We start from the raw sequence: 15,456 nt of genomic DNA, 5'->3' as shown, positions 1-15,456 counted from the left end.
TAAAGCTAGAGTTAACACTGTCTGATGTAATGCAAACAACATCTGATAATATCTATCAAAGAAGAAATGGTATCAATCTAAATCCAGCTACTAATGTATTAGTCCTAGCCTTCAGAGGAGGACACTTTTTCTTTATTATTGTACAAGACCTTGGAGCTCTCCAGTGCCACACACTGCCACGTGTTCTGTGCCAAAACTCAGCTTCTAGAGAGCAAATACATTAGATTCATGAAGACAGCAGACTGATTTTCTCCTTGCTTTCTACTTTAAGAATTAAGTTTATTGAGAAAAAGTAGTGCTTGTCCACCATAAGAACAGCTCTTATGTCTACAGATTTATGTGATTTCATATATAAACCTTTCATATAAAACAAGCAGAAATGGAAATGAGTGTCAATAACTGCATACACAAAGGTACTATGTGGTTTAGCTCTATGGCCTGCTCTTCTTTCCCAAATAATAACAGAAGATTAATTTATCTTGGCAGTACCCCACAGCCACCTGAGAAGTCTCTATTATCTCTATTTTGCCTATAACACACATTTTACAAACTCAGTTTTTGCTCATTTTGAATAGATTCTGATTACAACAAAAGGAAGAGATACTCATCTCTACTGGGAAAGAAAAGTTAAAAGGATAGGTTCCAAGCTCCTTAAGTTGGTATAATTATGAAAGGCTTGTAAATGTCTCAGCAAATAGGGCAAAACATACACTCAATGTCAGCGGGCAAAGCAAGTTTCACTGAAATTAATGAAACTGGCACAAAATTCACTATGTCAATATCATTAAAGTGAATGAAAAAGATCTGCTAGTCCCACTGGAAACTTGACAAGGCTGTAATTGATCCAAGTTCCTACTAAACAGAATTAGCAACTAATAAACTGCCTAGGGAAGAAAACTGTCATCACCATCTTATGGCTCCGTAAAATGTGTCTGCTGATGGTTGACCAACACAGAGGAGGAATCAATACAGGCAATCTATTGCATCTAGGCAATTCTGGCTATTTTTTAAGCCAATCTCAACAAAGCAAAGAAGATATTCTTGACTATTCTGCATTTTTTCAGCACTCCCATGCTCTAAATCTAGTCTCTTTCTTCCTTGTTCAGGTATGAGGAGTATTTAGAGTAGGCAAACCAGTCAGCAGTAAAGATATACAATCTACATCACTTCTGTGAATAATTCAGAGTTTACCTGGCCACAGTTTTAGAATCAGAGAACCAAATATGTAAAAAAATGAAGCTATTTAAACAAGAAAAAAATAACAAATTTAAATTCAAAAATCAGTTGTGCATGCACACAAAAAGGGGTTTATTAGGTTTCAAAAAAGAAAAATTTTAGTGTTATGAAACAGGACCTCAATTCTAATTTATAAATATATTCTAACATAGCCACAGCAGAACCATATCCTTTATACCTTCACTCTGTAGTTCTTTTCTGGATTACTGATTTCTAAAACTTCAGAACAATACGTAGCCATCAAGACAGCAAAGCATAGTGCTCTTTGCCTTCTAAAATATTGATTCTTCAGGTAGGATTTATATATTCTAATCCAGATGATGCGTGAGATATGTTCCATTTTCTCCTATGCACTGTCCCTACTTCTCTTCATTTAAAGGAGAGCAGCATGTACAAGACCAATGCTGATAGCACAGCTAGATTTATATAAATGAACCATGAATTTCTTAGAGTAACATTAAAAGCAGCAATGAATCTTGGACTTAGATGCTGAAAAGGTTCATTAGTTTAGAGTACCAGTAATTTAAGCATCTTTGTTTTAAAGTCTGCAGAAGGAAAACCAGTAGAATTTCCATCTGTTTTTCAGACTGCTAGCATAGACTGACACAAAAAGCTATGAGAAATGATTCTGTAAGTCAAAACAGCATTCAGAGAACACAAGTACTCCCAAGTGACTTTCACGACCAGAGAGAAAATTCCAGTGTTTTCTTTTGTGCTTACTCAGTCTTAACATACTGCCATTTTCATTTATGCTTAGCAATACTCTCACCTTTGCAAGCCCAATCAGAGATTCCTTGCCAAATCAAAGTCTTCAAAACTCTGCCTTCACAGCAGACAATGTCTTTCACCCCAAAAGTCCAAACCTCATGGTTAGCTTTCAAGCAAGCAGCTCCTGGAATTCGTTCATTACAAGCGATGGCATCGGCTGGAGGAAAAGGATGGTGTTGCATGGCTTGGGGGATGGCAGCAACATGAGCCTGGACTGGATCATTTCAGCTGCTTTGAGTAGAGGTGGTCTCAACAAATTCCTGGATAATCTCTTGTGCAACTACAGAGAACAACAGTGATTATAAAGTATTGTAGCTATTTAAGCCAGATGCTTTATTTTGGATGATATAAATGATCCTTCTGTATTTCCATTTTCAGTCACAGTAGAGCAAAGATTTCTGAAATTAAAGGTTTCATGGATATGTTAAACTCATAATGACTTGCTATTTTTGTTGAAACATTTGTGAATTCACATTGCTCACTAAAGAAAAGCTGATTCTGTCAGTGATCTTCCATGATTTTCAGGCTACTAGCTAAATGAACCAGGAGGTCTGTAAACCACTTGGAAATCAAATACACAGTCCTGTGCTGAAAAGCCTGACTGTCTTGGGTGGTTTTTCTAGGAACCCTAGGTGATTCACAGCTATCACAATTCATCTAATACATGTATCTCAAAACAACTCATCACCAAGACAAACTGAAGTAATGAACTGTATGTGCTAAGATCAGCATTCTTAAAGAGAAACACAAGACCAAGTCTTAATATTTTAAATTCCTCTATTTCCCACTTCCATGCAGATATCATTCCAGGAGTTTTTCTTGAAGGCTCAGCAGAACTCAGAACTCTTTAAAAATCCTTTTGTCTTGGCACTGAGCAGGGAAAACTCTGTTCAGTTCACGAGATCATCTGTCATTAGCGCTAACTGCAACACAGCAGGATTGAATTTGTGATCTTGACGATAGCTTAAAGACTACATATGGGTTTTCCAAAGCTTGAGTTCATCCATTTTTTTAGCTGCCCGTTTTCTGTGCTAGAAGGAAAATATAAGCCATTTTTCCTGATGACACTTGCACGTTTTGGTGGCAAAGACCTGAACATAAAAGGACCCTACTTCCTCCCTCCTGTCTCCACTCCCCCAAGAAAAGTTGTAGCACACTGAAAAAACAGCTTGTGGAAGTTTGGACTGCCACTGTCTAGGGAGCACATATTCCGTGGGCAGGCAGACTATTTCATTTGCCAGAGCTGTCAAGCCAGCCCTTTCTACAAACACTAGCTTAAGACAAAAGGAAAGAAAAATTATAACAAAATGTTTTAAAAGCTACATGCAGAGGGCTGAAGCAAAGGCATAGTAATTAAGTGGTTTCCTGGGTAACGATGGGGCAAACTGATCAAATCTGCCTGCTTAAAATTAGATTCCTAAAATCTGCATTTAGACATTTAAGAGTTGTACAACTTCCAGGTGCTCTGAGTTGCAGCTGTTTTGATTAACTGCACCTCTAGCAAAAGTAAGCAAGTCAGTCCAGTTTTGGAAATATAAGTCAGTACGATTCTTCCTCTTCTCCAGTTGCAACTTTGTTATAAAGTACAAAAAGGGCTCGATTTGCCAACATGTCAGCACCCATAAACTGTCAGACTGAAGCTAAAGTGACCTTTCAAAAATCTGAGCAATGTCAGACTCTCAATTTAAGCTTTAAGGCTAGAGGTCTGCCTACCTAAACACAGGTATAAATCCAGTCCACTGCAATAGAGTACATGACATGAAAGGACAGCTAAAAATCCAATTGTCTGATTTAGTGGTAAAATTCACAGCAGAAATCCAAAAATGAAGCTTGGAAGATTTCCTTTACCATCCCCCTTATTAGGTATCTGCATTTCTTGAAAGAGACAACAGGGAAATCATACAGGTGAAGTGGTTAATGCTGTCCATAAATCCACTGAAATATTCCCCTCTCCATGAGGGAGTTCCTGCCTTGAAAGCTTCTTATGAGTGCTCCACATGCTTTATCAGTCCTTTTGCCTTCTGGCAGTAAGTATTAGCAAGCATGAGATCTCTGTAATGAACTGTGCAGCAAGGATTTGAAGAATTACTTAGAAATTTTATTTACATGAAAATGAAATGCACACCCTAGCAGATGGGAGATTGTGAAAGACAGTTTGGACTATCTAAATCATTTTTATTTCAGGAATAGATAAGCTCTTGTGCAGTTTTCTAAACCAAGGAATCAGACATCTGGAGATCTCATTGTTGTAGCTTAAAACCTTATTTTTATACTAGTTTTTCACATCTTTCTGTGTGTGGGAGGCTGTGAGCATGGGAAAGAAAATATTAGCTGGCTAATCAGTAACTTCACATTACAAAGCCAGTTACACATGGTTTTCTCTGGTTTGTACAACAATAGCAGCCAGATTCTGGTGTAACTTAATGAAAAAATTGGTCTCCTGCTAGGTATGCATTTGTGCAGGTGGTTTACACTTTTATAATAGAAGTGATGTCTGCATGTAATTCAGTAACAAGGATTCAGAAAAAACCTGTGTAAAAAGGGAAATGAGGTGTTCATTCCCTTTATTTCTCTATGAGAGAAAATACACATGCTAAAAATGAAAGGAAAAAAAAAGTGACAGGTGGCAAAGAAGCATTTGAATTATGTTCCAACTCTTTAAAGAATTGAGCCATGGGAATTCTCATCTTTAAAAATAATTTGAAATGTTCAGAATGTTATTCTCTGTGGTGTTTCCCACAAGGTTTGGGGTTTTTTTCACTAATTTAAGCAAGAACAAACAACACTGAATTTTAATTAACTATCAGGTACATCAGTTTCTATTCCAAACCTCCTCCGGGAAACAACTATTTTAGAATTTAACATAGAAGGGTTTTTATGACAAAAAATAATATGCTTCTCACTGCAGCCTAATGAGTGCCAGGCCCTAAAGATAGTAAAATATCTTAAGCTAAGTATGGTCTTCTGCTATATCTATTTCCTTAGACTACACTATCCATTCAGAAATCGTGCTTTTGATTTTTAAAAAAAATACATTGGCATTTACACAACATAGTCTGAGATCAGAGACTCAGGAGAAAACAGAGATGTCACTACTGAAAATAGAAGAGATTCTCCAAGTTTGCCATATTCATCTGTGGGTCTCACTTTGACCGTTAAAACCAACAGCACTGACTTTTTTTAAGGTGAGATGGTTACATAGGTTTAGGTTTTGAAACCACTTAATACCTGAAAAAAATCAGCTTCATGGTTTTGGTCAGGATTCCTCCTTGAAATTAATGCTGACTCAATGTAACAGCTCTCAGTGAAGCTTCCCCAAAGGTTAACTGCTGTGCCAATTACTTTTCACCATAAACTTTTCACAGCACTTCTTCAATCAGGCCTAGAACCAAAATGTTCCATAGTGAACTCTTAGTGAAGATGTCCCAGCCATGGGTCCAGGCAGGGTCACAGCAGAGAGTAGCAGCCTTGGCCCCTATCTCCTGTCAGAGCTCCTAGCTGCGGGCCAAAGCATCACAGAGCATCCCCAGGAGACTACAGCTCCTCACGTCAAGGATTTCTTTGGGCAACACTAAGAGCACAGCCCACAACATGTGTTTTTGACCAAGAAATTCCAGGTGTATCTAAGCTGTCCATTCTTACAAACATTACCACACACACTGCCTACGGCTTCATCTGGAGACAGCTAAAACAAAATCCACTGGAGCCTTTTTCTTCCCACAGAAAATGAAGTAGTGGAGAGGTGGAGGGGAACTGAACACTATTTTTTTTTTGTCGGCTTAGGATGGGATTAATCCCAGAAAACTCTCAACACATCATACCCAGCAGTAAGCATTTGCCCTAAGCAACTGACTCTGTTTTCATTTCTTATGTCTGAGTTACTGCTGAGTTACTTTGTAATTAGGAGAGTATTTAGCAGCAGGTGAATTAATATCATCACCTCTTCTGGATACCTTTAAACAAACATGGGTATGATCCACAACAGTGGAAACTATGCATGTAATTAAAACTGTATTAAACAGACAGGAAAACCTAAACTTTGGGAAATTTCCATGGTTCTCATACTTCTGGAAAAGCAAATAACTTTTAAGCTCTGAAACAAATGTTTAGAACAGTGGCCTATATTAGGGCTGTATTAAAATTCCAGTGTAGTATGTTCAACAAAAATTTTGATCAAAAATTCTTTTGCTGAAGACAAAGATTATTAAAATAAAAAAAAAAAAGCTGCGTTGCAGATGGGAAACAAACTACTTAGAAAACCTTTATACCACTGATAAATTAGTATTATGCACTATCATTCCAGGAAAGCAATTTTTTCCCTATAATTATCTATTGCTATAAAGTACTTTCTCAAGCAGCATCTTGCAGGTATCTTTTACATGCATGAATTTAATTATATTGTTCATGAAAAATCCTCCTACTCTCTCATCACTGACTGGAAGCATATATTTTATGTGCTTCCCTACCCCCACTGACACAGATCAGAGAGAATATTTCACTGGAGCATTAAAATTATCCACAGCAAATGCATGACTTCCATGAACCTGGACTAGGAAATCTATGAGGCTGAAACAACTAGTAAAACTATTAAGGTCACTCTACATGAATAAGAATTTAAAGTATTTTAGCCTTTTTTCACCTTTTAGATCTCCCACATATTTTTTTGCATTTCTTTTTATTGAAAAGAGACTCTAATCAACAGTGAAGCCAACTCCGTTAGTAAATTTAAAAAAGTGGTATAGCATTTTGGGGACTTGTGATATGCTGATAACCCAAAATCCACTACAAAAATTAATTTTTCACAAAGTCATATAAATTTTTAAAATATTGTATAATAAACTTCTTTCTGTAACAGTTTATAAATTGCATGCTCTATGTTATGATGCGCTACACCAAAACTGTTTTATTCAGTTGGCTTGCATTTGCCATGACTTCAAGGAGTTCTGAAAATGATTCAGTAGACAGATTCATGTTTATGCTGGTGCACTCTTAGATCTGTTTATGTTTTTCCAAGCAAGTCACTCTAAATGAATGTGTCTTATTAGGCTGTGGAACTACTCCCTGTCTGAAGTAAAATACCTAAATACACACTTGGTGAAAGTTATAGATATTAAACTTGTGGAGGTTTGGTTTGGTTATTTGGTTTTTATTTTCTTCAAAAGGAAAGAACAAGCAATGCATTTGTTCTATAGCACACAATAAATGCTGTTCATTGCAGGCACCAGAGGATTAAAATGCTGCCACCCTACAGCATTGTTCTCAATCTGAACAAAACTATATCCACAATAACAGCTTCCTAGTAGGTTTTGGTTTGCTTTAACACACTTAAACCCAGAATTATGACTGCCTCCTTTCTCAGAACCTAGCAACATGTCAATCTCAAACCCGTCAAATCCACCAGGATCACTAAGACAGAAAACTCTTTTGGGACTCAGTCTTTCAAGCTCATCTTCAACTTCCTAGAATTCCAAACTAAACAGTTGTCTTTGGATGATGAATACATCAATGACCTTGAAAACAGAAGGCACAGCTGGAGACAAGGGAACTTCAGTTGCTGACTACAGGACCACACCAGCACTGATGGGCAGAGGAAATGCATGAGCAACCCTGGAGCACAAAAAGGTAACAGCCAACTACAAGCATCATTTCATGACAATCTCTGCAGCAAACAAATGCTAGTAGAGACCTTAATATATTCTGCCTAAAACATCCCTAGTGTGCTGTTTTCATTCTTCACATAGAACTCACTTTTTCATGCTTTGCATGTACAAGGAAACCATTTTTCTTCTACCTGTGCCATAGCAGAGGAATTATTAGATGCAAGCGCTGATTTTGTGATTGATCCTCTGTAATAATGGAATAAGGAGTAGGACAAAAAAAAAGTTTTTTAAACATGCCTAATAATTTCAGCAATCCTTCAAAGAGAAGAATAAGAAAATTAACATTAGTTTAGTCAGAAGGGAATCTAAAAGTTTATTTGAATTAAAAGACCTTTTCTTAAGTTATTAAGCACTCTCTAAAATTAGTCTCTTCTATTTCTTCAATGAAAAGAAAAAATACATGAGGAACATTTATTTTTTCTGACATAAATTTTGTAGGCCAGTTTGAGTTGTTGGAAGATCATTTTTATGTGAATGATTTAGAGCAGTAGCTCTTTAGTTACTCAAGCCCAAATGGCCCAGACAGCATGTTGTCCCAAATCAAGTATATATTTTTTCAAAACTTAATCTCTGGAATTACTGCTGGTAAAATCTCTATCACATTAGACAGATTTTTTTCTTTCTGAAAAGGAAGAACCACAACAAAAACTGCTAAAAGTAAGTACTTACAGGAACAGAAGCTAAATCAGAGGTGTAGTCCTATAACATCCTATTTCTTGCCATTTCTTCCAAATGACTACGTAGTCTCAGTCATCACCTGATTAAATAAATCCCCGTTATATGGCTAGAACAGAGTTCTCCCTGTTACTAGGCATGGGCATGTCCAGTTAACAGGAAGAACATGTCAGCAGTCTCTAGAGCCTCTAGTCTCGTAGCCTGACACACATGCACCACCTCCTGTCCTATAACAGGGAAAATAATCACAAAAATCCTGTCATGAAAGCCACATCACATAAGGGGAAAAAAGGCTGCAAAACAAGATCTCAAATTCTATGAGCTATTCAAAAGGTTAGCACTATGCAGGTAAAGTCATGGATATTAAGAAAAGGACCCTATTATGGTAATGGAGTCAAAAGTGTTAAGGGTTTCACCACCAGATTTATCTACCATCTTTGACTGAATAAGGATCAATACCAGAGATCACCAACCTTCTGCTGTGGGTTCCAAAACTCTTTATGAACCCAAAACTTCTAGTCAGATACACAAGGCGTGTATTGGTGAGAAGAATGAAGTGGTGCTCCAACACAGGGCCAGGGGAGTAGACAGCTCTCGCCTCCAAGCTGAAACTTCATTATCAAAAGATACAATAGCGCTGCCTATGGGCTGTGTATCCCCAGGTCACACCACAACACTGAAAAACATCTAAATGAAATATTCACAACAACAGACTTACAGTAGACTAAAAACTCTAGTACAATGTGTAGAGAATTCCTTTAAGAATGGCAGCTTCTCATCTGCACCCTGTGTAGGGAAGCAAACCAGGAAATCTACCCAAACTGCATCATGTCTCCCACCACTACATATTACCCATCCTCAGCTCTGGTTAGACCTCACTCCTCATACAAGTGCTCAAAACATATCCTTCAGGGCACAACTCCGTAGCTTGCTCTTCTTGCATCTGCACAGTATCAGGCGGGTATAAAGTTGTCAGTACCTTTTTATCTTCTCTAGACTTCTTTTACATAAAAAGTCCATGGTAAGTCTCAACTTTAACTGTTTTCAGTACTCTCAGTATAGTCATGAAGTACAAGAACAATTATGTGAGGCAAAATACCATGTTGCTATGAGGATCCTAAGATATATGGGAAACACAATTTTGTCCTGATATTTCAAAACACTGCAAACACCATGATGCAAACATTAAGCAGATGCAGAAAAATACATATTATCCTGCCACCTTCTCACTAAAGCTGTATTCCTCTGGAAGCTGCTCCCATCAATTATTTCACCTAGAGACCAGACTGACCTTTTTCCCTGCCTTCATTTTCATCAACTTCATTTCTGATGGCATGACAGGATCAAAGCCAAAAGGACAGACTAATGCAAAAAGCATCCGTTTTTAACAGTTTCTTCATATATCCCATGGCTGAAGGAATAAAACCCTGTCTTGAACACAGATGCAGCAGGCATGCCAATACATAATGTAAAACACAGCAAATAATTTATAACTTCCTGAGAGCAACTCATTTTAGGTTATACTACCAGTGTAATGGCACAGATTAAAAGATGGATTTCAGTGAGCAAAACCTAATCTGCATAGTAGGTTAATTGTAGAATCAAAAGGCAAATGGCTTAAAAACATAATCCTCCATCACCTAAAAAACTACTTCTCTTGCATAACCTTTGCCTGCTGACATATTTTATTCACTGAAAGTATTCAGGCTCCATAAATATGGAGATTTTAAAATACAAACTTATTTCATTACAAGTAAATGCTAATACATACATATATATATATGGAGATGTTTCAACATTATATTTCAATGAAAGTTCACCATGGTTTATTTTCATCCTTCACAAACAGTATTTATGGAGCATGCAAGAGTGTTTCACTCTAGAAGAGTGCCAGACTTACTGGCATGGTAAACAGCCTGACATGCAGTTTTTTAACCTAAACCAAACTGTGCCAAAAGTGACTTGGGACATATAAGTTGAAACCAAACACATGCACAAAGCTATACTGCAGCAGATTCCTTCTGACTACTGTCAGCGTGAGTACTTCTGAATGAACAAACTTATTTTTTACCAGAAAACTGGCAGAATAACATAAAACTACAAAACCTGAGAATATTATTAAATCTTGAATCAAGTTCATAGCAGATGCAAAGCTATACTTCCTTTCCTTAAACATATTTTATACTACGTATAAAGTCCACAGCTTACATATTTATAATATACCTCTTTAAATAAGGATTACATTTTCAGGCAGATTATCAGGCTTCAATTTAGTCACTGAAATAAAAAAAAAAAATGTTTAGCCTAAATTCATCTGGAGGAATAATACATCCAATTGTTGAATAAGCTTTCTTAAATTCTGCATCAGGAAGACACTGCAAATGAACTTTGCCATACCAAACATATCTCTTTCACTAATTATACTTTATTAGAATTTAGCACTGTGATAGTCATGTCTACAACTTTTTAGTTTTTCTGGTAAAGCCAGTACATTTTTTATAATTTTACTTTTGTTCTTTAGACTTACTAGAGAAAACACTTTAAATAATTAAACCTGATATCTAATGCATTTGACAGCTTGCAATTTGGGCTTCTTTAAGACCATTTACTATTTACATTCTACAAGACATCATATAACCTAAAAACTTTAAGTGAGAGGCTGTTGCCTCTGGACTAGTAATGTAATTTATTACATTGCTGACTACTATTACTACTACCTTTGGGAGATGTGCATGGTGTGTGTTTCTTTTATTTTTTTTTCCCTTCAGTAACTTATGCAAGATCCTTGCCCAGACCATCCATACTGAAAGAAATAGATCCCTTGTGAACTCACTGCTTTAGTTACTGAACTAATCCATGTCAAGCAAGACACAATGTAAGTTTACTTTGGCTAAAACTTTATTAACAGCAAGTATGTGGCAGTAGATGAATGCTATTTTTCTAGAAGGAAATGTTTTTATTAACTTGATGGTACAGAAGAATAGTCTGCATTTGACTTATATAGGAACTAGAGAACCACAAAAGTGGAAATAAATGTAACATCATTTGTTATAAATTATGTTCTGTGATCACAATAGGCAAATGCAGCCTGATCTCCTACTTCCAGCATTTTCCTGGAGAAAATTTAGATGCAAGATAAAAGTAACTAAGGGCACAGTCTTCTCTGACAAGAAACAACAATATATTAATGGTTACTCAACATAGGGGATTTTTTTGTCCAAAAAAAAAGGAATAATAACAATAACAACAACCACCAATATTAATAATAATAACAACAAGAACCACCACATGTAGATTAATACTAAACATCTTTCCAAGAACCTTACAGTCTGGTTGCCATTCAATTATTGATTTTGCAATCTATTCCTCATACTGAGAAAGAAAACCATAAATTTTTAACACATCAAAATGCAATGTCTAACATGAAACATATAGGCTACGATAACATGATTGGCTCCATGACTTTTATTTCAGTGAAACCACTTAGAAAAGGAAAAGATCAGAAATAATTTAGTGATAGTTTTAGGGTTTTTTAGTTTTTGTACTGCTGAGAAAGAACAAAACACATAACAAAGACAGAAAATATAAATCAAATGTTGTTTCACATTTGCTGTACACTTTTCAAAGTGTCATAGTTATTCTGTTAAAAATTTCCTCTTCCATTTGAATCACAAAGAGAATAATTCCCTACACATCAAGCTGGACTGTCAAGTAAATGTATTTCAATGCTCTTCAGATTTATTTAGTAATTTGTTTTCCTTTCACTCTGATGTATTGTAATGTCCTAATCAATAAATTCCTGGACTTTGTATGCCCTTAAAATGAACGGCTGAGTTTCCATACCGGAGATTGGGCTTGATATTATTTCAATCAACACCCACCCCCAACCCCCCAAAAACCCCAACAAAACAGACTTGACAATGAGTCTTGGGAGTAAACACTCCCAAGATACGTTTCCTCCCTCCAATTCTTAAATACTTAGAAAAATGCTAATATGCATATTTTTATTCTATTCTCAGGCATTTTTAAACCATTAAACAGCATTGGTATCAATTTACACTATATTTAGATCCCACACTTACATGCTTTTCCACTTCTATTGTTTTAATGCTTAGATCAGAATATTTAAATTAGTACAAATAATAAAATCATTATTCTAAAAACTATTCCCTGGTTATTTTTCCCACTAAATAAATGCACAACAGAAACAATGTAATTTACAGGTTTTCATGGATTGAAAACCCAGAAAAATAAAAACTTCATAGCTCCCTAAAAGTCAAAAGCATGAACTGAGCAGATCTGCTTCTTTCTAAAAAACAAAACCCCAAAACCCCTACAAAAGTAACCATATAAATATACAGCCTGAATGAGTGATTGGAATAGGTTTATTTATATTTTTATGTATAAAGTCTATGTCAGAGATGATTAATCCAAAATCATTTTAAAAGCCCATACAGATGTCCTTCTGAAATAAACCAAGTTGACAGATTTACAATTTACATCAAATACTCATCAGCAATCTTTCCCAGTTTTAAAAGATTTTATATAAGCTGCACAACATGTTCAGTGCCAGATATATTTGTCACCAACTTGCATTGCTGTTCTCTTGCAGAAAAAATCATAATTCCTTTGCATCTTACATACTGTTTTTTTGGTTTTTTTGTTTTAAATCCTGACCTTTACAAATTTCATCATCTTTTAAACATTTTTTACAGAGTAATAACCTTGATCTGGTGAAAAAGTAAAGAGCTTCTTACCATCCTGATCCAGTATTTTCCACGTCTCTGGAGTTCAGCAGCAAGGAGCTGTTGCTGTTGCACTGCTTACTAGAGACACTGGAGGCTTTGGAAGCAGAGAATGTTTTATGTGGTTAAAATGTATCACCACTGATTATATTTCAGTCCCTCAATTCCTAGCCTTGATGCTCTGGAAATCAGCCAATCCAAGTGATAAAGAGGTTTGCAACAAGAAGTTGCAGAATTTCCACAGGGAATGCTTCATGGAAATGTTTTGCTTCTTGATACTTGTTTTTTTATATCCACTAAATGTTAAAATAAATCCTGGCTCCCTTTTCCCTCCTCTTTTTTTTTTTTTCCCCTAAAATGAGATTCATATATTGTTCACAAGGGACTTTGGCATTTGCTATAGCTAGGCACAGTGCAGAAAGGCATCACGCCAGATTACGCATACATCTCAGCCAAGATACCTGAATTTTGACTTGCAACACACCCTGTTATTCCAAACATGGATCTTCCTAAGCCAAAGCTCCTTACTGCCAAAATACACAGTGTTTTTGTGAGGCAGCCAAATGCCCCTTCATATTAGCTAAGAGCATCTTTTATTTGCATTGTGGTTGCTCTTTGTTGGCTTTTCTTTTTTCTTTTTTCTTTTTTTTAACACTTTTTTTTCCCCTAGGGAAGACAAGATGGTAAGTTCCAAAGGGATGAAATGATCAACTGGCACTTCTACTGCCACTCCTCTCAAGAACAAATTTCACACAACAAATTTCACAGCATATTTCCCTGCAATGCTACAACTATGATTAATTACTTAGTTAACCTTATAACCATCTTAATGTTCTCAATGGTAGCTCAGGATGCTTCTCTGTTTTGTGTGATAAAATAAAATTTTTAAAAAGTCCAAACAAAACCAAAGTAAACAAACAAAAAAACCCCACAAAAACCTACAAACCCAAAAGTTAACTAAACAGGCAGTCCTGATTCCATGGTGTTATCAAATAACACCTCACAGTAAGAGGTGACAAAGAGGGAGGCAGAGGGAACCAAGTCAGATTACTGGCTAGTTTAACAAGTGCTTAGAATAATTCCCAAGCTTTTTGGGCCTCACAATAAAGGTGTTTTAAAGAAAGGATTATCAAAAAGTTATGGAGACTACCTTGGAGATGCTCTCAAGAAAAAAGCATGTTACTGTACTAAGACAGCGTAAGACTGAGCCTGAAATTTTAATTAATAATTAAAGAGGATAGAGTGATGCTTCTGCAACAACTGAGAATTTATAAAGGTCTAGAAAAGTGAAGACAATGTTATGTGCCAGAAGGGAAAATAAATTCAGAAGAGATGTCTGTTGGTTTTTTCTATTCTGTTTGCAAAAGGAAACAATAATGATTTTCATTGAATCTGAATGGGTATGAACGTGCAGGACTGACCTGAAGAATTCAAGGAAAAGGATGCTGGACTAATTGGCAACCCTATTTAATAGAGAAGAAGAGCTGGATGGAATATTCAAATGTTTGTTGAATGAGCAATGAACTTACTTTACGAAATTACATTAAAAATAAGATTTAATCATCAATAATACTGACAGTGTCATTTCTGAACTTAGAGAAAGAACAAAGTAATAAATGACATGTGTAATGAACACCATGGCAAGATTAGGTTGTTTTCTAGAGTGACAAGGAAGCAGCAGGAGGGGAGTCTGCAGGACGCCTGTTTTAGCTATGTTGAGCTGTTGACATCTAGCTGAACAGCCACAAGAAGCTCTCTTCATTCCAGACCCTTCTTCTTCAGCCAGAGCTAAAAAAATTCATTTGCAAGGCTCATAGCAAAGATGAATTTGACTTGTGTTTACAGATGAGCCTGTCTGATGTAAATAAAAGTACCAGAGTTCAATCCCTAAGAAAAATAGCAAGATGGAGTGGAAAGAGGCACTGAAAGGCTGATTAAGAAGATAGAAAGTTATAAACCAAGCAAAACAGGTTCTATGAAACCAAGAGAGACAAAATTTCAGGAAGAAAAATGGACAGCAGTATACAAGGTAGCTTACAGGACAAAAAAAAAAAAAAAAAAACCAAAACAGTAGACAGCCCTAGTTTCATTGCTTGACCAGAAAGCTGTCTACAGATACCTTGTCTCGAGCAACATCAGCAGCATGGAAGGAGCAGAAGATGCACAGATTGGTCAATGCCCAGTGCCACACCAGAACCCAGGCAGTGTCCATAAACAACTCACAGTTGTGTTAGTCACACAGCTAATGGGATTCCCATCAGAGAGGTTCCACATTTAATATCACTGAGACCCAGCAGAGAATTCTGTGAAACAATTCAATTGCAATCAGTCTGGCTACAGAGGTCTTGCTCTTTTTAAAAGTAAAAACTTTT

General features: G+C 36.3%; 1 protein-coding gene across 10 annotated transcripts in view; it reads right to left on the bottom strand.

The window, feature by feature from the left end:
• PLD5 (phospholipase D family member 5) overlaps positions 1 to 15,456 on the bottom strand; it is a 180,032-nt gene that overhangs the window by 129,949 nt on the left and 34,627 nt on the right. Inside the window, exon 1 of one of the 10 annotated variants that reach the window (XM_038132614.1) lies at positions 13,097 to 13,643. The exons of 8 other annotated variants lie outside the window; for them this stretch is intronic. In XM_038132614.1, coding sequence (XP_037988542.1) covers positions 13,097 to 13,099 — 3 coding nt within the window. In that variant the 5' untranslated portion in view covers positions 13,100 to 13,643. Of the gene's footprint in view, positions 1 to 13,096; positions 13,644 to 15,456 lie in introns of those variants that run through there. One more of the 10 variants, XM_038132618.1, reaches the window with a different exon arrangement.

The sequence above is a fragment of the Motacilla alba genome, chromosome 3 (genome assembly GCF_015832195.1).
Source record: "Motacilla alba alba isolate MOTALB_02 chromosome 3, Motacilla_alba_V1.0_pri, whole genome shotgun sequence".
NCBI lineage: Eukaryota > Metazoa > Chordata > Aves > Passeriformes > Motacillidae > Motacilla > Motacilla alba.
Note: the sequence above shows the minus strand (reverse complement) of the source record. Positions and strands in the feature narration are given on the sequence as shown.